The 25,866-nt window shown below is 37.5% G+C and overlaps 1 protein-coding gene across 1 annotated transcript; it reads left to right on the top strand.

Moving 5' to 3' along the window:
- The first annotated feature begins 4,327 nt into the window (after window positions 1-4,327).
- LOC133546477 (oocyte zinc finger protein XlCOF7.1-like) lies at window positions 4,328-24,997 on the top strand. Its single transcript, XM_061892244.1, has 3 exons — window positions 4,328-4,715; window positions 5,707-5,973; window positions 23,346-24,997. Exons 1-3 carry the CDS (start codon window positions 4,613-4,615, stop codon window positions 24,224-24,226), a joined length of 1,251 nt encoding a protein of 416 aa, XP_061748228.1. The 5' UTR covers window positions 4,328-4,612; the 3' UTR covers window positions 24,227-24,997.
- Window positions 24,998-25,866: the final 869 nt, after the last annotated feature.

Below are 25,866 nucleotides of genomic sequence, written 5' to 3' on the forward strand. Positions count from 1 at the left end.
TCACACTTGATCTTAACTAAGCGATGTGTTGATCAAATCCGCGTCTCTTTGTTAGCGGCTAACAAGCTAAGCTAATTGGCACGCTCAAACAACTATCAAGCTAAGCAGGCCTAATAATCTCCAAATTTGGCTGAGACGAGTGGAGTTTATCCTGACACGGAAGATGAATAAAGTGTAGTTAGTAGCGATGTGAGGAGATGTGCCGAGGCTTAGAAGCGTGTGTGGAGAAAAGGAGGACTTTGCCGCAAAGCGCATGTCTTCCAAGCATACGTCCGTAGGGGCGGGGCCAAAGAGTCATAGTTGTGATGTTTTGAGCTAGGGAGTATAAGAACTACACTACCCAGCATGCAACAGTAGTGACGAACATGCGCGGTAGCCCCGTGAAGTGGTGTCGTATGTCGCCATGCAGACAGCTAGAATGTGGTTATGAGCACGCTGTGTGAGTCAACGTTGAACACGCCTCGTCTGCATTTATTACAATTAGACAGACAACACAATAAATGCATTAAAAACACTACTAGTTAATTACTTTCATACATACATGATTTAAAGTAAAATACGGTTTATATATTTGAAATATCATTTTTGATTGATTGATTGATTGATACTTGTATTAGTAGATTGCACAGTTCAGTACATATTCCGTACAATTGACCACTAAATGGTAACACCCCAATAAGTTTTCAACTTGTTTAAGTCGGGGTCCATGTTAATCAATTCATGGTACAAATATATACTATCAGCATAATACAGTCATCACACAGGTTAATCATCATAGTATATACATTGAATTATTTACATTATTTACAATCTGGGGGTGGGATGAGGAGCTTTGGTTGATATCAGTACTTCAGTCATCAACAATTGCATCAACAGAGAAATGTGGACATTGAAACAGTGTAGGTCTTACTTGGTAGGATATGTACAGCCAGCAGAGAACATAGTGAGTTCACATAGCATAAGAACAAGTATATACATTAGAAGAACATTTGATTATTTACATTAGGTTATTTATAAACTGGGGAGATGGGATGTGAACGGAGGAGGGTATTAGGAAAGGGTTGAAGTTGCCTGGAGGTGTTGTGTTAGAGCGCTTTTGAAGGAATATAGAGATGCACTTACTTTTACACCTGTTGGGAGTGCATTCCACATTGATGTGGCATAGAAAGAGAACGAGTTAAGACCTTTGTTAGATCGGAATCTGGGTTTAACGTGGTTTGTGGAACTCCCCCTGGTGTTGTCGTTGTGGCGGTCATTTACGTTAAGGAAGAAGTTGAACATGTACTTCGGTATCAGGGAGGTGTCGCGGATTTTATAGACTAGGCTCAGTGCAAGTTATTTTAATCTGTTCAAGCACTTTTTTTTAGTTTGGTGTCATGCTCCGCCACATCACGGCCTCCGATGATGATGTCATCGACAATGACTGAGCATGGATATCCAGCAAAGAGCTGATCCATTGTGCGCTGGAATACTTTGCTTGCTGAGTTAATGCCGAAAGGCATGCGAAGGAATCTGTAACGTCCAAAAGGAGTACTGAATGTTGTCTTCATTGAGGACTATTTGTCCAGGCGGATCTGCCAGAATGAATTTTTTGCATCTAGCACTGAAAACATTTGTGCTGCTACCTCCTCCACACTTCCCATTTTAGTGCTTCATTTAAATATTTGGGGTTGATGCACAATCTGATTTCTGATTTGCCTTTTGTGTGCCCAGCGACCATGGATGACACCCAAGCTGTTGGTTCGGTGACTGAAGTAATAACGTCTATGCTTTCCATGCGTTTAAGTTCAGCTTTCACACAGTCTTGCATCGCTACTGGGATGCGGTGGGCCGGCCTACCAACTGGCGGCACATTGGGGTCCACTGTCATTGTGTAAACAACTGGTAGTTCTCCGAGCTCTTCACTGAAAATATCTTGGTATTGTGTGAGGATCCGTGCGCTGAACTCTCCAGTGTTCTCTGTGGTGACATGGTGCACATCGGGACTCAACTCGACTAGCCCCGTACGCAGGCATGCACGGAAGCCCAACAGTGATGTCACATTCTATCCACTGTGAAAAATGGCAGTAAGTGGCGCTGTCCCTTTAAAAAGCATGTCAGCGTACCTTCACCTTGTGTCTCGATTTTGGCTCCTCCGTAAGCCACCAAATTTGTGCTTCTGTGTTGTTTGGCGAGTTTCACGCCGCTGTTTACTCTATTGAAAGTCTTCAGTGACATTACATTGCATTTAGCACCTGTATCCACTTTCATTTCGGTTGGCATGTCGTTTATGCACACTGTGACAAATCCTTCATCTTGGTCTCTTTGTTGTGGATTTACAGAGTCAATGCAATTTTCTATTTCCAAGCCATCCACGTAGAATGTGTCATTTTCACTTTGGCTGTGTTGATCCACTGTCACATCATGCACAGACTGTCTATAGCACTTGTTTGTGGTAAACTTGGACTGACTCTGTGGCTTTGACTTGCAGCATTTTTTGTACAGATTTTGTTTCTTGCAGCTGTTTTCATGTTGTAATTCTCGAACACACCCTCTCATGCAGTGCGTATGTACAATTACTGTCCTGCTGAAGTCTTAATTAAAGCCAACTTATTCATGCAGCTCGGCACAGTTCTTCCTACGAGTAACCACAAACAACAACAAAACAGTCATTTTACCAAATGATCTACATTGTCCATTTAAAATTTTCAAAACAAAGACATACAACTTATTTTCGTAAAAATATTCAAATATTTAACAATGTATTGAAACAACAGTAGAAACAAAATAAATATTACACTCATGATATTATTTTTGTCTTTGATGATAATCGTTTTTATAATGTATTTTAGAATGTGGGAGGTTTTCATGTTCTTTTTAAATTTAAATTAGCATGACATATATTATATCTCTACATCTATATCTGGCAGCATGGTGGAAGAGGGGTTAGTGCGTCTGTGTCACAATACGAAAGTCCTGAGTAGTCAGGGTTCAATCCCGGGCTCGGGATGTTTCTGTGTGGAGTTTGCATGTCCTTCCCATGAATGTGTGGGTTCCCTCCGGGTACTCCGGTTTTCCTCCTACTTCAGAAGACATGCACCTGGGGATAGGCCCCTCCCACCTCCAAAGACATGCACCTGCGGATAGGCCCCTCCCACCTCCAAAGGCATGCACCTGGGGATAGGCCCCTCCTACCTCCAAAGACATGCACCTGGGGATAGGTTGATTGGCAACACTAAATGGTCCATAGTGTGTGAATGTGAGTGTGAATGTTGTCTGTCTATCTGTGTTGGTCCTGCGATGAGGTAGCGACTTGTCCAGGGTGTACTCCACCTTCTGCCCGATTGTAGCTGAGATAGGCACCAGCGCCCCCCCCCCCTCTCCCTCCCGCGACCCCAAAAGGGAATAAGCGGTAGAAAATGGATAGATGGATAGATGGATTGATGGATAAATAGATAGATAGATAGATAGATAGATAGATAGATAGATAGATAGATAGATAGATAGATAGATAGATAGATAGATAGATAGATAGATGGATAGATAGATGGCTAGATAGATGGATATAATATATATAATGCCACCCTCGGGCAGACGCCATAGGGTGCTAAAAGCTGGCACACAATCACTAAAAATTTGCTTTTACCCAAGAGCCATAGTAGCACAATATGTCCTTCATGTCCTCATGTGTCATGTTTTTAATTTGTTTCTATTTTTTCGGACTATAAAAAAGCAATAATGTTATATGCATGTGTGTATATATATTCATATGCATGCATGTATGCATCTGTGTGGATATATATACATATATAGATACATCTCTTATTTCTATCTACCTTTTTTTTGTACTATTTATATTACCATATTGTACATGCACCTTAGGGGATCTGCTCCAATTTCGTTGTTCTTTGAACCTGTTCACTGCAATAATGACAATAAAACTCTATTCTATTCTATTCTATTCTATTCTATTCTATTCTATTCAAAGGAAATTTAAAAAGAACATGACAACCTCCCACATTCTAAAATACATTATAAAAACGATTAACATCAAAAACAAAAATAATATCATGAGTGTAATATTTATTTTGTTTCTTTTTTGTCTTTCCTTATGCTACTGTTGTTTGAATACATTTTTAAATATTTTAATATTTTTACGGAAATAAGTTTTATGTCTTTGTTATGAAGATTTGAAATTGATAATTTTACTTTTATTTTCATAATAAGTAAATATTATATAATAATATATTTTGTACTGGTGGTGGAAAGCTGGTTACTTGTTTCTCTCGCGAGATCTGACAACACTGCGCGCGAACCAAACACGGCGAGGATAAAGCAAGATGGCGTCTGACGGTGAAGACGTTATTGCATTCGTCACAGTTCAGTGTTCTTAATCTGTGCCTCCATGTACACATATATGTCCTTTATTACACTCTAGTAAATAGAGTAAACATCGTTAATAACTGTTTGCATCCGGTTATATTAGTCTGAGCGCACTTTGATGCTTCTCGAGCTAGCTTAGCTTGCTAGATAGCTTAGCTTGTTAGCTGCTAACAAAGAGAGGCAGAAGTCATCAAAACACATCACTAAGTAGAGATCAAGTGTGAGTGTAAAGTGTTGTGATTGTGTGAAAATGTGCCAAAGAACCACAGCAGAGTACGAGGAGGAACTTTGTCCAACAAAAGAGGAGAAGGAGCGACAACATGAAAAACATCAAGTTGTGTTACACAGAACAGGTTTGTTTACTTCTTACTCTCACATCTTTACTAACTTTATATTTCATTATTAACACTGTTCCTAAATAGATTGTCTGTAGGAAGATACATTGTCATGTGAGGATGATGCACTGATTGTTTTACATTGTTGATAAGAAGGAGACATTGCCAGACACACAATATTTATGAGAGGTTGATGTTTGTAACAATGTGTATTAACATGTTTACACAAAACTCACACAGTCACCGGGAGAATATTCCAGAGAGCAGGTTAAGTGCAAAGTCCTGAGTATGTAAAGCTCAAGAGTTTTACCTCCAAAAATAAGAGAGGTAAGACAAAGTCAGAGTCAGTTACCATGGTTACTGACGCTGTTAACCTAGCCTGCTAGCTGGCAGGTTTGACAAGTTATATATGTGTGTCAAAGCTATTATTTTCTTCATTTTGGTGCACCCTCCCTGAGATCGGTAGGTTGTGAGTTCAAACCCCAACCCAGTCATACCAAATACTATAAAAATGGGACCCATTACTTCCCTGCTTGGCACTCAGCATCAAGGGTTGGAATTGGGGTTTAAGCAACATAAAAATTATTCCCGGGCGTGGCCACCGCTGCTGCTCACTGCTCCCCTCACCTCCCAGGGTGTGATCAAGGGTGATGGGCCAAATGCAGGAAATAATCTCCCCACACCTAGTGTGTGTGTGACAATCATTGGTACTTTAACTTTTTAACGTGTCTGTGATTGTCAAAAAAACAAAGCCTGATCTAAAGATGACATCTTGATCTCATACCATCTCAAACCAATTGGCCGTTTATTATTAAGTGAAATGTCTTATAGTCGCTTAAATGTGTCTTTAAACAAGCAACACTGTTTTTTACAGTTACTCAAATAATCGGAAACATTTCCAGTAGAACACTTGATTAATAAAATTTTCAATAGCCACAGCCCTATATTTCATGTACAATTTAATATTTAGCATGTAGGAGTTAAAATGTGTTTTGTTTGTGTCCTGTAGACATCCATCAGCTGATTGAACACCAAGAAGAATGTCTCCCTCATCTGCAGGGGGACAGTTTCACTGTAAAGTATCCACAGCCCTCACATTTTAAAGGGGACAAGAAGGATGCACAGCCCTCTTATTTTAAAGAGGAAGAGGAGGGAGAGTGTCCTGTAGGGCAGGAGGAGGCTGATGTCAGCAAGTTTCCACTGACTGTTGTCTCTGTGAAGACTGAAGAGCATGAAGACAAACCACCTGAGTCCTCACAGCTTCATCACAGTCCAAGTAAGCACAACATCCACATATCATCTAATACAATGTTTGTGACACATGTTCATCCGGGGGCCACATTTAGGATTAAAGATGAAGATAAACATACTCATCAATCATCAACAGTGTAATTGCTGGGGTGTAACCATGTGACCTAGAGGCCGTCCTCCTTACCTCACGTGGTCAAATGAAGGCAAACATTCAATATGGCTACTGTTTATTTACCTTAGCAGCACATATGTCAGCATATTTCAAAGGTTTAGTGGTGAAGATTAGGGATGTACACCAGGTACCATTTTTCTATTAATACTGGTTCCCAATTATGTCGTCCATGAGGACCGTGAAGATTCTGGACTATCGACTCAACTATTTGTATTTTTAATTCCACCTGACTGAGCTAACTATGACACGTTGTCAAATTGAGTTCAGCTGCCGCTGCTACACATTACAATCAGCTTTGAATAATGACAAATAAGGAAGCAACAAAAGTTTGATGTGTGTGTTATTGAGAAGAAGATGACATAACTGCATTTCACCTTGCACTGCACACATAGTTGACTTCTTTAAAAGGGAACATTATCACAATTTCAAAAGGGTTAAAAACAATAAAAATCAGTTCCCAGTGGCTTGTTGTATTTTTTGAAGTTTTTTTCAAAATTTTACCGGTCTCGGAATATCCCTGAATAAAGCTTTAAAGTGCCTTATTTTCACTCTCTGCAAAGACACTGGCCATTTCCCTGTGACGTCATACAGTGCTGCCAATGTAAACAATCAATGGGAATAGCACAGCAAGATATAGTGACATTAGCTCGGATTCAAACTCGGATTTCAGCGACTTAAGCGATTCAACAGATTACACATGTATTGAAACAGATGGTTGGAGTATGAAAGTATTGAAGAAGAAACTGAAGCTATTGAGCGAATTCATAGTCATAGCATGGCCGAATAGCTGCGTTAGCATTGCCGGTAAAATGTGCGGACCAAACGATCAGGACTTTCGCCTCTTTTGACACGAGAGCAACTTAAATCCGTCGATTGGTAAGTGTTTTTTTCGCATTAAATGTGGGTGGAAGGAAACGTAATATAGTTGCAAATGCATCTACAGGTTATCCATACATCTCTGTGCCATGTCTGCTTTAGCACCGCCGGTAAATAGCATGTTAGCATCGATTAGCGTAGCATGTTAACATCGATTAGCTGGCAGTCAACATCAACAAAATTCACCTTTGTGAATTCGTTGACTTTATAGTTGCAAATGCATCTGCAGGTTATCCATACATCTCTGTACCATGTCTGCTTTAGCACCGCCGGTAAATAGCATGTTAGCATCGATTAGCGTAGCATGTTAACATCGATTAGCTGGCAGTCAACATCAACAAAATTCACCTTTGTGAATTTGTTGACTTTATAGTTGCAAATGCATCTGCAGGGTATCCATACATCTCTGTGCCATGTTTGCTTTAGCATCGCCGGTAAATAGCATGTTAGGATCGATTAGCGTAGCCTGTTAACATCGATTAGCTGGCAGTCAAGATCAACAAAACTCACCTTTGTGATTTCGTTGACTATCGTTGCAAATGCATCTGCAGGTTATCCATACATCTCTGTGCCATGTCTGCCTTAGCATCGCCAGTAAAATGTGCAGACACTTTGGCACATTCAATGGGGGTCTGGCGGCAGACACTTTGGCATCTTCGGGCCAGTGGTGCAACTTGAATCCCTCCCTGTTAGTGTTGTTACACCCTCCGACAACACACCGTCGAGGCATGATGTCTCCGAGGTTCCAAAAAATAGTCAAAAAAAGGGAAAATAACAGAGCTGTGACCCGGTGTTTGTAATGTGTTGAAAATGAAAATGGCGAGTGTGTTACCTCGGCGACGTCACATTCTGACGTCATCGCCTCCAGCGCGATAAACAGAAAGGTGTTTAATTCGCCAAAATTCACCCATTTAGAGTTCGGAAATCGGTTAAAAATATAGATGGTCTTTTTCTGCACCATCAAAGTATATATTGACGCTTACATAGGTCTGCTGATAATGTTCCCCTTTAAGACTTCAAATAAAGAGCTGCTGATAAAAGACTTCCCTGCTCTGAGATGTTACAGAACATCATGTTGGAGGTGTTCAACCTCTTGTGCTAATAGGAATGCTATTTAAAATGCCTTCTTTCCACTTTTTTGTTTCCACAAATGACATGTAGTACCGATAAGAGTACAGATAAATACTGGTATCGATAAGGAGTGTCGATTAGGGTATCACATCGATAAATTCCTAACGATTTATATCCCTACTGAGGATACAAGCCTGATATCTTAAAAGAATAATTTCAACGTTAGTTTGGATTTAGTCACTTCTCTGCTGTCCAGCAATGTCTCAATCAATCTAGTTTATTAGTACTAATTAGTAGATTTTTCTTGTCGTTCTAAAGTCTTTATTTTGTCAGCCCCCTTCGCGGCAAAGTTGTCTGAGTGCAAACTATTTGTGACTGATAAAACTTTCGGTGAATCAAAATTTAAGAAATTGTTCCGGAATGTTCATTACTTTGAAGACGGCCAATAAAAACGCAATCAGAATCAGAAATACTTTAATAATCCCTGAGGGGAAATTAAGTGTTGTAACGATACCAATATTTTGATACCGGTACTAAAATTATTTTGGTACTTTTCTAAATAAAGGGGACCACAAAAATGGCATTATTGTCTTTATTTTAACAAAAAAAACTTAGGGTACATTAAACATATGTTTATTATTGCAGTTAAGTCCTTAAATAAAATAGTGAACATGCTAGACAACTTGTCTTTTACTAGTAAGTAAACAGACAAAGACTCCTAATTAGTCTGCTGACATATGCAGTAACATATTGTGTCTATTAAATTCTATTATTTTGTCAAAATTATTAAGGACAAGTGGTAGAAAATTAATTATTAATCTACTTGTTCATTTACTGTCAATGTCTGCTTGCTTTATATCTTAACATGTTTTATCTACACTTCTGTTAAAATGTAATAATCACTTATTCTTCTGTTGCTTGATACTTTACATTAGTTTTTGGGTGATACCAAAAATTTGGGAATCAATCCGATACCAAGTAGTTACAGGATCATACATTGGTCATATTCAAAGTCCTCATGTGTCTATGGACATATTTCCTGAGTTTATAAACATAATATACATTTAAAAAAAACAAAAGAAGATGTTGTGATGCCAAAACATATCGATGTAATCATAGTAGTACCGGCTAGATATGTGGCGTTTGTTTACATTTTGATGCCGGTGAGCTACGGTGTGTAGTGAAGCATGTTTAGCTGTTCCTCGTCCTCCAGTGATAATGTTATTTGTGAGAAACTTACTTTATTTTTCGCCATGGAGGCGAGGATTAGTGATTTAGAAGTTGCTAAACACTGCCGACGGCGGATGGACGTTAGCCGCTAGCTAGCTTGCTATGTCTTAAAGCCCCTCTTCCTGAGGGTGTTTCAGTGTTATAACTTCACCTTTATTGTTAGTTTTTAAGCCAAAATGCGTCCGTTCTCCCCCTTTCTGTCGTCACACTGTGTCTGCTTGTAAGTACTCAGTGATTGTGTGCCGCCGAACGTGCTCGTCTGCTCGTAAACCAGCAATGTCACGACGTGACTTTGACACGGGAGAAGGGGGGTACGTTTAGAGAACGGTATAGTACTGAAAATGATTCATTAGCGGTACTATACTAATACCGGCATACCGTACAACCCTAATAGGTGGTATGGCCCACTTATAATTCAAATAACAAAATAATGTTGGCTTTCATCAGATATGTTCTAGTTTTGTATATGTGGATGGGGGCCCTGCTTTGGAAATAATGTGTGCCTCTTTCAGAGATCAGGTTTAGTTCCACTTGAAACATTGACATGTTGCACAATGAGATGAGTGCTGTAGCACAAGCGTGGGATAACGTCAACAGTTGTGGAACTTTCTAACAAACACAGTGGAAAGTAGTTGGAGAAAAATGAAATGACGCAGATATTGCTTTCTCCTTTTCCTGTTAACTGGAGAAAAAACGGGATCTCGTTGGAAGCGCGATGTTTGTGCCGACGCCGTTTGGGTATAACAAAATGGTGTCTGCCAATGTAGTTTACTACGTCAGTAACTGTCAAACTTTTTTCACCAAGTACCACCTAAGAAAATACTTGGATCTCCAAGTACCACCATTATGAACAGCATTAAAATAGAGTAGCGTAGTAGGCCTTAATTATTCATTAAAAACAAGGAGGACACTTTATTTAAAAATTATATTTAATATTTGAGCCACTGTAATATTACACACAGTTTGAACAGTAACATTGTGTTTGAATATAGGAAAATAAAACCCTGTACTTAAATAATAAAATAATATTTGGCATACCACTAGTGGTACACTTACATCAGTTTTATGTGTATGTACATATATACTAGGTGTGCAATGGATTTAAAAAACTTCCGGTTTGGATATTTTCTCGGATCAGAGTCACGGATCGGATCATTTTTCGGATCAGCCAAAGAAAAAACACAAGACAAATAAACAGAAGTTATGTCCTTTCGTTTATCAACACTTTTAAATGATTAGATTAAAACATAATTAAAGTGCACAAGGCATAATCTCTTCTTTTAAACATGTTTCATAGACATAAAAAATGTGGTAATAACATTTAATAAAAGCCATTATTACTGGAAAAGCTCATTTATTTAGATTTAAATTAATAATTTTGTATTAATATTCTTCACATTTACCTCATCACAGTCTTCAGTGCCCTGACTGCTCACAATCTCAGTGGTGAGGTAAGTCCTCTGGCGTAGGGCAGGGTCCATGGGAGACAGGCACTTGAACTTGGGATCCAGGGGAGTAGATCTGTGAAGGTAGTCCTGTAGAGTAGGGGGTGAAGTGTATCTGGGATTCAGGTCCTCTCTAATGGCAGTCTTGAAATCTCCAGTGATGGTGCTGTCTTCCACACTTAGGTGGCCGGATCATTGACACAGATGGTGAAGTTCAACACGATTCAATAACGATTTTTTTCCCGATTTAAAAGGATTCTCTATTCATTTAATACATAAGATTTCAGGGGGATCTACCCCAGTCTGCTGACATGTAAGCTGTTAGGCAGGGATAGTAGTTTTTTTTTTTAGAGTTGGGACAACATGGACAGATTCCGGCCAGAGAATCCTTAAATCATCTGTATTGCTGAAAGGTAGATGTGCATTTGTGTGTTTGTGGGTATGTGTGTGGTCTAAACAAATAGAGAAAAGAGGAAAAATTACAATCCAACAATAATATGTAGCAATACATGAATGTGCATACATTATATAATATAAATGTGTGCATAATAACAAATAGAAACTGCACTTAACTATGCATGAAATTCAACAAGTTCTAAGGTTCAGAACCATAAATTGCGATTATGTGGTCTCTGTTGCCATCTAGAGGCCAAATGACGCCATCGCAGTTGCAATGACGTTAAAGGCCTACTGAAATGAGATGTTCTTATTTAAACGGGGATAGCAGGTCCATTCTATGTGTCATACTTGATCATTTCGCGATATTGCCATATTTTTGCTGAAAGGATTTAGTAGAGAACATCCACGATAAAGTTAGCAACTTTTGGTCGCTAAGAGAAAAGCCTTGCCTTTACCGGAAGTCGCAGACGATGACGTCACATGTTGACGGCTCCTCACAGCCTCACATTGTTTTTAATGGGAGCCTCCAACAAAAAATACTATTTGGACCGAAAAAACAACAATGAGGATATTGATAGCGACGGACTAGGAGAAAAAAAAGTTAAAAAAAAAAAACACGATTGCATTGGGACAGATTCTGATGTTTTTAGACACATTTACTAGGATAATTCTGGGAAATCCCTTATCTTTCTATTGTTTTGCTAGTGTTTTAGTGAGTTTAATATTACCTGATAGTCGGAGGTGTGTGTCCACGAGTGTCTCAGGGAAGTCGACGACAGCTTTATGGACGGCACAAGCTCAGCTGATTTCCGGTAAGAAGCGACTTTTTACCAAAATGTTCTCACTGAAACCTCCTGGTTGACATTCGGTTGGGATCCATGTTCGCTTGACCGCTGTGATCCATAGTAAAGTTTCACCTCCGGGAATTTTAAATAAGGAATCACCGTGTGTTTGTGTGGCTAAAGGCTAAAGCTTCCCAACTCCATCTTTCTACTTTAAATGGGTTGTACTTGTATAGCGCTTTTCTACCTTCAAGGTACTCAAAGCGCTTTGACAGTACTTCCACATTTACCCATTCACACACACATTCACACACTGATGGAGGGAGCTGCCATGCAAGGTGCTAACCAGCACCCATCAGGAGCAAGGGTGAAGTGTCTTGCTCAGGACACAACGGACGTGACAAGGTTGGTACTAGGTGGGATTTGAACCAGGGACCCTCGGGTTGCACACGGCCACTCTCCCACTGCGCCACGCCGTCCCTTTGACTTCTCCAATATTAATTGAACAAATTGCAAAAGATTCAGCAACACAGATCTCCAAAATACTGTACACATTATCAATACGCGACCTTTTCAAGAAGAAACTCCTGGGAAGTTTAAAATTGCAATTTAGTAAACTAAAAAGGCTGTATTGGCGTGTGTTGCAATGTTAATATTTCATCATCGACTGCGTGGTGGGTAGTAGTGGCTTTCAGTAGGCCTTTAAATAAACTGAGCGTGAATGGAAACGCCGTCAACGAGACTATTTATCTCTCGATTGACCCAAAAACACCTGAACTTAGCATACAATGCACCAAACGTGCAGAAGTAGCAAGGCATGGCATTCAGTTCAAATGCTTTAACAATATATGACAAAACTTACTTTTCGTCGTCAACACAGACGAGACAGGCTGCCACCATTGATTGAAACCAGCTGTTCTGACAGACGTGATTTAAAGGGGAAATGATGTCACCGATTGACCTATGAACTTAAAGGCACATGAACATTACACAACTGGTTTGATGGCACACCATAGGCTTTCTTACACAAGCAGAGTAGTAGATTTTTGTAAAAAGCTTTAATAATTGTAAAGAACAATGTTTTATCAACTGATTGCAATAATGTAAATTTGTTTTAACTATTAAACAAACCAAAAATATGACTTATTTTATCTTTGTGAAAACATTGGACACAGTGTGTTGTCCAGCTTATGAGATGCCATGCAAGTGTAAGCCACTGTGACACTATTGTTCTTTTTTATTATTTTTATAAATGTCTAATGATAATGTCAATGAGGGATTTTTAATCACTGCTTTGCTGAAATTATAACTAATATTGATACTGTTGTTGATAATATTCACTACTTTTAGTTTGTTCTGTGTGGTGTTTGTGTCTTCTCTCAATTGCTCTGCTTATTGCCGTTCTGAGTGTTGCTGGGTCAGCTTTGCTTTTGGAATTGGATTGCATTGTTATGGTATTGCTGTGTATTGTTTTGCTGGATTGATTAAAAAAAAAAAAATCGATTTTTTAAAAATGAGAATCGATTCACAATGTGAGAATCGTGATTAAAATTGGAATCGATTTTTTCCCACGCCTCTAATAAATATATATATATATATATATATATATATATATATATATATATATATATATATATATATATATATATATATATATATATATATATATATATATACATATATATATATATATATATATATATATATATATATATATATGTATGTATATATATATATATATATATATATATATATGTATATATTTATACATATGGATATGTATGGCCGGCCTGGCTGCGTGGAGCCAGTGTTCCCTGGGAGCCACAGCTGCTGTTTGTGAGTTGGGCTCTCTGGGCGGCTGGGGCCGTACTCTGGATCCCACGCACACTGGGAGTCAAATATATTGTACATACAAATACACATATACTAACATACACACCGGTATCCATACGTACATACGTATATACATACATACATGGGTACGTACATACATACATACATACATAGGTACCTATGCTCCTACATACATACACAAATACTGTACATGCCTACTCAAAGTTCGTACATCCACACACACATCCACTGTACAAACATACATATACATATACTGTACATAGACATTCACTGTTCAAATTTACATGTACACATACTGTACATATACGTCCACTGTACAAACATACATATACATATACTGTACATACTGTATACATTCACAGTACAAACAAACATACATATACTGTTCATATACATCCACTGTACAAACATACACATACTGTACATATACATTCACTGTACAAACAAATATACATATACTGTACATATACATCCACTGTACAAACATACATATACTGTACACATACATTCACTGTACAAACAAACATACATATCCTGTACATATACATTCACTGTACAAACATACATATACTGTACATATACATTCACTGTACAAACAAACATACATATCCTGTACATATACATTCACTGTACAAACATACATATACTGTACATATACATCCACTGTACAAACATACATATACATATACTGTACATAGACATTCACTGTTCAAATTTACATGTACACATACTGTACATATACGTCCACTGTACAAACATACATATACATATACTGTACATATACATTCACAGTACAAACAAACATACATATACTGTTCATATACATCCACTGTACAAACATACACATACTGTACATATACATTCACTGTACAAACAAATATACATATACTGTACATATACATTCACTGTACAAACAAATATACATATACTGTACATATACATCCACTGTACAAACAAACATACATATACTGTACATATACATTCACTGTACAAACATACATATACTGTACATATACATTCACTGTACAAACATACATATACTGTACATATACATCCACTGTACAAACATACATATACATATACTGTACATAGACATTCACTGTTCAAATTTACATGTACACATACTGTACATATACGTCCACTGTACAAACATACATATACATATACTGTACATATACATTCACAGTACAAACAAACATACATATACTGTTCATATACATCCACTGTACAAACATACACATACTGTACATATACATTCACTGTACAAACAAATATACATATACTGTACATATACATTCACTGTACAAACAAATATACATATACTGTACATATACATCCACTGTACAAACAAACATACATATACTGTACATATACATTCACTGTACAAACATACATATACTGTACATATACATTCACTGTACAAACAAACATACATATCCTGTACATATACATTCACTGTACAAACATACATATACTGTACATATACATCCACTGTACAAACATACATATACATATACTGTACATAGACATTCACTGTTCAAATTTACATGTACACATACTGTACATATACGTCCACTGTACAAACATACATATACATATACTGTACATATACATTCACAGTACAAACAAACATACATATACTGTTCATATACATCCACTGTACAAACATACACATACTGTACATATACATTCACTGTACAAACAAATATACATATACTGTACATATACATTCACTGTACAAACAAATATACATATACTGTACATATACATCCACTGTACAAACAAACATACATATACTGTACATATACATTCACTGTACAAACAAATATACATATACTGTACATATACATCCACTGTACAAACATACATATACTGTACATATACATTCACTGTACAAACAAACATACATATCCTGTACATATACATTCACTGTACAAACATACATATACTGTACATATACATCCACTGTACAAACATACATATACATATACTGTACATAGACATTCACTGTTCAAATTTACATGTACACATACTGTACATATACGTCCACTGTACAAACATACATATACATATACTGTACATATACATTCACAGTACAAACAAACATACATATACTGTTCATATACATCCACTGTACAAACATACACATACTGTACATATACATTCACTGTACAAACAAATATACATATACTGTACATATACATTCACTGTACAAACAAATATACATATACTGTACATATACATCCACTGTACAAACATACATATACTGTACATATACATTCACTGTACAAACAAACATACATATCCTGTACATATACATTCACTGTACAAACATACATATACTGTACATATACATCCACTGTACAAACATACATATACTGTACATATACATCCACTGTACAAACATACATATACTGTACATATACATTCACTGTACAAACAAACATACATATCCTGTACATATACATTCACTGTACAAACATACATATACTGTACATATACATTCACTGTACAAACATACATATTCTGTACATATACATTCACTGTACAAACAAACATACATATACTGTACATATACATTCACTGTACAAACAAACATACATATACTGTACATATACATCCACTGTACAAACATACATATACTGTACATATACATTCACTGTACAAACAAACATACATATCCTGTACATATACATTCACTGTACAAACATACATATACTGTACATATACATTCACTGTACAAACATACATATACTGTACATATACATTCACTGTACAAACACACATATACACATACTGTACATATACATTCACTGTACAAACACACATATACACATACTGTACATATACATTCACTGTACAAACACACATATACACATACTGTACATATACATTCACTGTACAAACATACATATACACATACTGTACATATATATTCACTGTGCAAACACACATATACACATACTGTACATATACATTCACTGTACAAACAAATATACATATACTGTACATATACATTCACTGTACAAACAAATATACATATACTGTACATATACATCCACTGTACAAACATACATATACTGTACATATACATTCACTGTACAAACAAACATACATATCCTGTACATATACATTCACTGTACAAACATACATATACTGTACATATACATCCACTGTACAAACATACATATACTGTACATATACATCCACTGTACAAACATACATATACTGTACATATACATTCACTGTACAAACAAACATACATATCCTGTACATATACATTCACTGTACAAACATACATATACTGTACATATACATTCACTGTACAAACATACATATTCTGTACATATACATTCACTGTACAAACAAACATACATATACTGTACATATACATTCACTGTACAAACAAACATACATATACTGTACATATACATCCACTGTACAAACATACATATACTGTACATATACATTCACTGTACAAACAAACATACATATCCTGTACATATACATTCACTGTACAAACATACATATACTGTACATATACATTCACTGTACAAACATACATATACTGTACATATACATCCACTGTACAAACATACATATACTGTACATATACATTCACTGTACAAACAAACATACATATACTGTACATATACATTCACTGTACAAACAAACATACATATACTGTACATATACATTCACTGTACAAACATACATATACTGTACATATACATTCACTGTACAAACAAACATACATATACTGTACATATACATTCACTGTACAAACATACATATACTGTACATATACATTCACTGTACAAACAAACATACATATACTGTACATATACATTCACTGTACAAACAAACATACATATACTGTACATATACATTCACTGTACAAACAAACATACATATACTGTACATATACATTCACTGTACAAACATACATATACTGTACATATACATCCACTGTACAAACATACATATACTGTACATATACATTCACTGTACAAACAAACATACATATACTGTACATATACATCCACTGTACAAACATACATATACTGTACATATACATTCACTGTACAAACAAACATACATATACTGTACATATACATCCACTGTACAAACATACATATACTGTACATATACATTCACTGTACAAACAAACATACATATACTGTACATATACATCCACTGTACAAACATACATATACTGTACATATACATTCACTGTACAAACAAACATACATATACTGTACATATACATTTACTGTACAAACATACATATACTGTTCATATACATCCACTGTACAAACATACACATACTGTACATATACATTCACTGTACAAACAAATATACATATACTGTACATATACATTCACTGTACAAACAAATATACATATACTGTACATATACATCCACTGTACAAACAAACATACATATACTGTACATATACATTCACTGTACAAACATACATATACTGTACATATACATTTACTGTACAAACATACATATACTGTACATATACATTCACTGTACAAACATACATATACACATTCTGTACATACACAAGTACATATACATACGTACACTCATGCACATAATCATGTTTCATCAAACATATATCAACCTTGTTGCCCTAGGGGAAACTGGGTAACATATGGCATACTGACAAAGCTTAAAAGGGAACCATATCACAATTTCAAAAGGGTTAAAAACAATAAAAATCAGTTCCCAGTGGCTTGTTGTATTTTTTGAAGTTTTTTTTCAAAATTTTACCGGTCCCCGAATATCCCTAAATAAAGCTTTAAAGTGCTTGATTTTTGCTATTTACGATGCGACTATCTATTTCCCTGTGACGTCATACAGTGCTGCCAATGTAAACAAACAATGCTCGGATTCAGATTCGGATTTCAGCGACTTAAGCGATTTAACAGATTACGCATGTATTGAAACAGATGGTTGGAGTATGAAAGTATTGAAGAAGAAACTGAAGCTATTAAGCGAATAGCTATTGACGCTATTCATAGCCATAGCATGGCCGAATTGCTGCGTTAGCATCGCCGGTACAATGTGCGGACCAAACGATCAGGAATTTCGCATCTCTTGACACTGGAGCAACTTAAATCCTTCGATTGGTAAGTGTTTTTTTTCGCATTAAATGTGGGTGGAAGTAAACGTAATATAGTTGCAAATGCATCTTCAGGTTATCCATACATCTCTGTGCCATGTCTGCTTTAGCACCGCCGGTAAATAGCATGTTAGCATCGATTAGCGTAGCATGTTAGCATCGATTAGCTGGCATTTAACATCAACAAAACTCCCCTTTGTGAATTTGTTGACTTTATAGTTGCAAATGCATCTGCAGGTTATCCATACATCTCTGTGCCATGTCTGCCTTAGCACCGCCAGTAAATAGCATGTTAGCGTCGATTAGCATAGCATGTTAGCATCGATTAGCTGGCAGTCACGCCGCAACCAAATATGTCTGTTTAGCACATAAGTCAACATCAACAAAACTCACCTTTGTGATTTCGTTGCATTTATCGTTGCAAATGCATCTGCAGGTTATCCATACATCTCTGTGCCATGTCTGCCTTAGCATCGCCGGTAAAATGTGGAGACAATTTGGCACATTCAATGTGGGGGTCTAGCGGCAGACACTTTAGCATCTTCGGGCCAGTGGTGCAACTTGAATCCCTCCCTGTTAGTGTTGTTACACCCTCCGACAACACACCGACGAGGCATGATGTCTCTAAAGTTCCAAAAAATAGTCGAAAAAACAGAAAATAACAGAGCTGAGACCCGGTGTTTGTAATGTGTTGAAAATGAAAATGGCGGCTGTATTACCTCGGAGACGTCACGTTCTGACGTCATCGCAAAAAGACCGATAAACAGAAATGCGTCTAATTCGCCAAAATTCACGAATTTAGAGTTCGGAAATCGGTTAAAAAAATATATGGTCTTTTTTCTGCACCATCAAGGTATATATTGACGCTTACATAGGTCTGCTGATAATGTTCCCCTTTAACCTAGTGTTACTATAACAATCTACAAGGTTAATATAGGTTGCTTCTCTTTCTTCCTCTCCATTTTCCTGCATTCTTTTGTATCCGTAGTTATCATTACGTATACGTATTGTTGCATTTGAACAACTGTATTGTTGATAATAGAGGTAAATAATTGGTATTGTTCATGATCAATAGCGCTTTTTCTATTGGTATTTGTATTGCTTCATTTGTAGTGTAATAATGCTCATTGTCATTTGTGTATTATTATTTATTTCGCTAACTGCTTCTTTGCTATCACTTTTACCATCATATTTGTACTGTATATATCCTATTTGCTGATGATGCTCTATTGTTGTTGTTGTTGTATTTATTGTTGTGTTTGCTGTTTTTGTTTTTATCTCTCTGTCTAATCCCCACAATTTCCCCCTTCTGTCTTTCTTTTTTTCTCTTTCCATCCCCTCCTGCTTTGCCCCGGCTGCACAAAATGATGATATAAATACATTTAATAAAGTCAAATACAAATAAGGCAACAAGAGAAATATCCTACACTTCTCTTTTGTAAAGTAAATGTGAACAGCCGGTATGGGCATCTACATCAACTATATGATTTGCCTGAGAAGCTGGACAGGAAAAAAAAAAAAATTGCACGATATTATTCTTATTGATTTTTCTGGCCTTCTTATTTCTTCATCTATTTTTAAAAGTTTATCTCACCCCTCATCTCCATCGTATTTTGGCGTCTTTCAAATGCCACCGTCTTATATTTTATATTTCACTTATCTTTATTTAAACCTTGGGGTTTTTACACAATTTGGACCTGGAAAAATACACACTTTAAAAAAACAAAAAAACAATCTGCAGCGATCTACCACCAATGGCATAAGCTGACCTCACAAAACCATGTTTTTCTTTACATGCACCTATGTTTGTCACTTTTTACACAGCTTTTCTTCAACTTGTTTTTTCCCTTACAACTACATCCTCAATGCATCTCTTCCTCACACTTGCAACACCATGTTTCTGTGTCTATTCTCCTCCAAAACTTCTCATACTTGCCTCTCTCTGTCCGCTCTGTCCACACTACTCACAATCTGTCCAACTATGTTCTTTTTTATCTCGTCCATTATCTTCCTGTCCCAACTCTGGGACAAAAACACTCCTTCACACGTCCCAAACTCTCCACACTCGCGCTCAAATTCACCACCCATTTTTACTCTTTCTCCTTTTTAACAACACGTAAATCCAGCAAAAAAAACAGCCATATAAAATTCAATAAGATCAACAACAAACCAAAACCATATACTGTCATACATCTCTCTCTCTTATTTACATCAGTTTTCAAGGGCCGCAAACCTCCTCGACATATACTGAAACATTACACCGAGATGAGCACGTCTGTCAATCTCTCCAGTCTATGGGGCGGCAAGGCTCGAGACGTCACTTACAGCTTTATTCACTTTTTCACACTAATGTCGTGACTCTAGACCTCATCGAAAAGCACAAATTATTATCTGATTGTCAATATGGGTTCTGACAAAATAGGTCAACTCCATTAGCTTTAATTGATTTAATAGAGTACATTACTAATGGCATGGAGAAGAACACATTTGTTATAGGAATTTTTATTGACCTGCAAAAGGCTTTCGATACCATTGACCACCAGATTTTGGTAAATAAATTGGAAAACTATGGCATAAGGGGATTGGCAGGGAAATGGCTGGAGAGCTACTTAAATGAGAGACAGCAGATTGTTCAGATGGACCAACATCAATCTACACTCATGAACATAACTGTGGAGTCCCCCAGGGGTCCATACTGGTACCCACACTATTCATTATATATATCAACAAAATATGTCAAGTATCAACACTGCTGGAGTTCATCCTCTTTGCTGACGATACAACAATTACATGTGCAGGTGACCACGTGAAGCAACTTCTGACTTCTGTAACTGAGGAGATGATGAAGCTAAAAACTTGGTGTAATACAAACAAATTGTCTCTGAATTTAAAGAAGACCAAAATAATGCTCTTTAGCAATTGCAAAAGTAATATACCAATTAGGATTGTTATTGATGATACACCAATAGAATATGTTCAACAAAATTCTTTCTTAGGAGTAATAGTAGATGAACATATCTCATGGAAACCTCATATAAGTTACCTAAGGGCAAAAGTTCCTAAATGTGTTGGAATGATGAGGAGATCATGTCATTTATTGAACACCAATGCTCTGCTGCTATTGTATCATTCATTTATTATGTCATATTTAAATTATTGTGTTGGAGTCTGGGGAAATTGTTATGAATCACATCTACAACCTTTAGTCACTCTGCAGAAAAAGGCCATCAGGATTGTGTCCAATGTTCACTACAGACATCAATCAAATCCACTATTTATGGACTTAAACTGAACCATGTGATCAACATTAAAACTGCTCAAATGATGTTTAGGGCATCCCAAAACTCTCTACCATCCAATATACAGAACCTATTCCATGATGGAGATGATCACCATAGTTACAGTTTAAGAGGAAACAACAAATTATATTTGCCTAAATGTAGAACCACTTTCAAATCAATGTGCATTTCAGTGTGTGGAGTCACTCTGTGGAACAACTTAGGGGACAACTTAAAAATGTGTTCTAGCATGATTCAATTTAAAACACTGTTTCAAAAAGAAGTACTCAAGAAGTACGAGGAGGAAAGAGAGTGATGCCCTCAGCACAGAGCCATGGGAGAGAGGTGTGTGTGTGTGTGTGTGTGTGTGTGTGTGTGTGTGTGTGTGTGTGTGTGTGTGTGTGTGCGTGCGTGCGTGTGTGTCGTCTTGTCTTGTCTTGTCTTGTCTCATAGTAACAGTGGTACTATCATATTGTGTGTGAGCGCTTTGAGTATCTAATAATAGAAAAGCGCGCTATAAATCTAATCCATTATTATTATTATTATTATTAGTGTACAGGAGTTTTTCTTGTTTTTTTTTTTATATAGTATTGTACTTGTATTATATTGTTTATGTTAAATGTGGAATGAGTGAGAGGGGTTGGACTATTATAAGCATCTGCTTCATCCAACCCCTTTCCAAGCCCTGCATAAATATTATATCTCTGCCAAAATGTAAAAATAAAAGTGTTTTGTTGTACTGTGCAGGTTTGAAATAAGTATTTCAATTCAATTCAATAAGAAAGATTAGTCCACTACCTATTTACCATTTGTGTTTCCAGGACAATGCCCGAAGCACGAGTGAGTCACCCTTCACTCAGAGCCTGTCGCGGCAAACATCTCCGTGGCACTAATTTTCTTTTTGTATAACCTTAACGCTATTCTAGCACTATAGAAAATCACCAACACTTATTTCTCACCCTATCATGTCTGTGTGAGCCATTTGGGATCAGACACTCTTTGTTTTTCTTTTCCTGTGAATAATGTTGTAAATATTTCAATACAGTTCTTACAATAACTTGTTTTTCCTAAGTGCATGTAAACGTACTGAATGCATTGTGTGACTGAGCAGAGATGGATGTTTCTAAAACATGTGTTTGTCTTTTTGTCTTGCAGACGTCTGTGAAGAACATTTTCTCCCTGAGCAACAGAAGTGGAGCTTCAGGATGCGGATTGAGGAGCTACAGCCCTCCCACATTAAGAAGGAAGAGGAATACCCACTGATCCCGCATTTTAAAATGGAAGAAGAGGACCCACAGACACCCCATTTTAAAGACGAAAAGGAGGACCCACTGACACTCTATTTGAAAGAGGAAGCAGTGGATCCACTGACACCCCATTTTAAAGAGGAAGAAGAGGACCCACTGACACCCAATTTTAAAGAGAAAGCGGTGGATCCACTGACCCCTCACATTAAGGAGGAAGAGGAGGACCCACTAACCCCTCACATTAAAGAGGAAGAGGAGGAACTCAGCATTGGTCAGGAGGGAGAGCATCTTGAAGGACTGGAGGAGGTTGATGTCACCAAGATGCCAGTGACTGGTGTCCCTGTGAAGAGTGAAGATGATGAGGTGAAAGGTGAAAGTGAGGAGAGGGGAGGGGGGGAGCCTCCAAGCAGCAGCTCAACACAACACATGACAACAGAAGCTGATGGAGACCACTGTGGAGGATCACAAGCAGACAAGCTCTTAGCTCCACTATCAGATAGTGAGGACACAACGTCACACTCTCCTCACACTGATGATGAAGACTCTAAAGATGATAAGACATGTCACACTGACAACACTCACTTCACATCTTCTCACTCTCACAAAACTTTTAAATACCATTGTAGTCTGAAAAGACACATGAGAACACACACTGGAGGAAAACCTTTTTCCTGCTCAGAATGTGGTAAAAGTTTTGCAACAAATGGAAATTTTAAATTACACATGAGAACACACACTGGAGGGAAACCTTTTTCATGTTCAATCTGTAGATTGCGGAGCTCCTGCTAAAGATGAAACATTTGGCAGAAATACCGGACAATTCCACAGACTTTATGGCTGGCTCACATCGTGGTCACTCCGTGATCACGTACGACCGCCAGACACTTCTGGATGTGGACATATCGGGCCGTTTTGGACTGATAGACGCGTGCGTGCTAAACATGCTAACTAGCATGGGAATACGTCGGCGGCTACATCCAGCGGCCTGTGAAGCAGGGGAGTCTAGTAGCAGCGGGGGCCGTCTACGGAACAGACGCCAGCGGTGTGATCGGAAACGCGGATGTCGAGCGGGGCTAAAAACAAAGCAGAAGGCTAATCCCCACAGAACACCACTGTCCTCCATCCTGAAGACGGATTTAGATGGAAAATGCGAGACTACTGGTCTGGGTAAGGAGTCAGTTAAATTAGAACACGTTTTTTCTGCTTTGAGTGTTTCAGAGTTGGACATGTGTGTTACTGAGGTGGCTAACTATGATGCGTGCAGTTTATCAAAGCAACAAACAAACAATCGGAAAATCCCCGTTACTGAGGTGGCTAACTATGATGCGTGCAGTTTATCAAAGCAACAAACAAACAATCGGAAAATCCCCGTTACTGAGGTGGCTAACCATGATGCGTGCAGTTTATCAAAGCAACAAACAAACAATCGGAAAATTCCTGTCGTATCAATTCCTAGATATGGTCGTAACTATACTAAATGCACTGGGCATAATAAACACAACATTATTAATATTGCTACTACGGATAATTTGATCAAAAACTCCCTAAAACAGCCCACTACCTATAATATAGGTTTTTTAAACATAAGATCATTGTCTCCCAAAACGTTGTTAGTTAATGATATCATCAGAGACAACAATCTTAACGTCATCGGTCTCAGCGAAACCTGGCTTAAACCAAACGACTTTTTTGCGCTAAATGAGGCATGTCCTCCTAACTTTACACATGCGCATATTGCCCGTCCGCTTAAAAGGGGTGGGGGGTCGCACTAATATACAACGAAAACTTTAACCTTAGTCCTAACATAAATAATAAATATAAATCGTTTGAGGTGCTTACTATGAAGTCTGTCACACCGCTGCCTCTACACCTGGCTGTTATCTACCGCCCCCCAGGGCCCTATTCGGACTTTATCAATGAATTCTCAGAGTTCGTTGCTGATCTTGTGACACACGCCGATAATATAATCATAATGGGGGACTTTAATATCCATATGAATACCCCATCGGACCCACCGTGCGTAGCGCTCCAGACTGTAATTGATAGCTGTGGTCTCACACAAATAATAAATGAACCCACGCATCGCAACGGTAATACGATAGACCTAGTGCTTGTCAGGGGTATCACCGTCTCCAAAGTTACGATACTCCCGTATACTAAAGTATTGTCCGATCATTACCTTATAAAATTCGAGGTTCAGACGCATGTTCGTCAAACTAATAATAATAATAACTGCTATAGCAGCCGCAACATTAATACAGCCACAACGACAACTCTTGCTGACCTACTGCCCTCGGTAATGGCACCATTCCCAAAGTATGTGGGCTCTATTGATAACCTCACTAACAACTTTAACGACACCCTGCGCGAAACCATTGATAACATAGCACCGCTAAAGTTAAAAAAGGCTCCAAAAAAGCGCACCCCGT

This window comes from Nerophis ophidion, unplaced genomic scaffold, assembly GCF_033978795.1.
Source record: "Nerophis ophidion isolate RoL-2023_Sa unplaced genomic scaffold, RoL_Noph_v1.0 HiC_scaffold_30, whole genome shotgun sequence".
Classification (NCBI taxonomy): domain Eukaryota; kingdom Metazoa; phylum Chordata; class Actinopteri; order Syngnathiformes; family Syngnathidae; genus Nerophis; species Nerophis ophidion.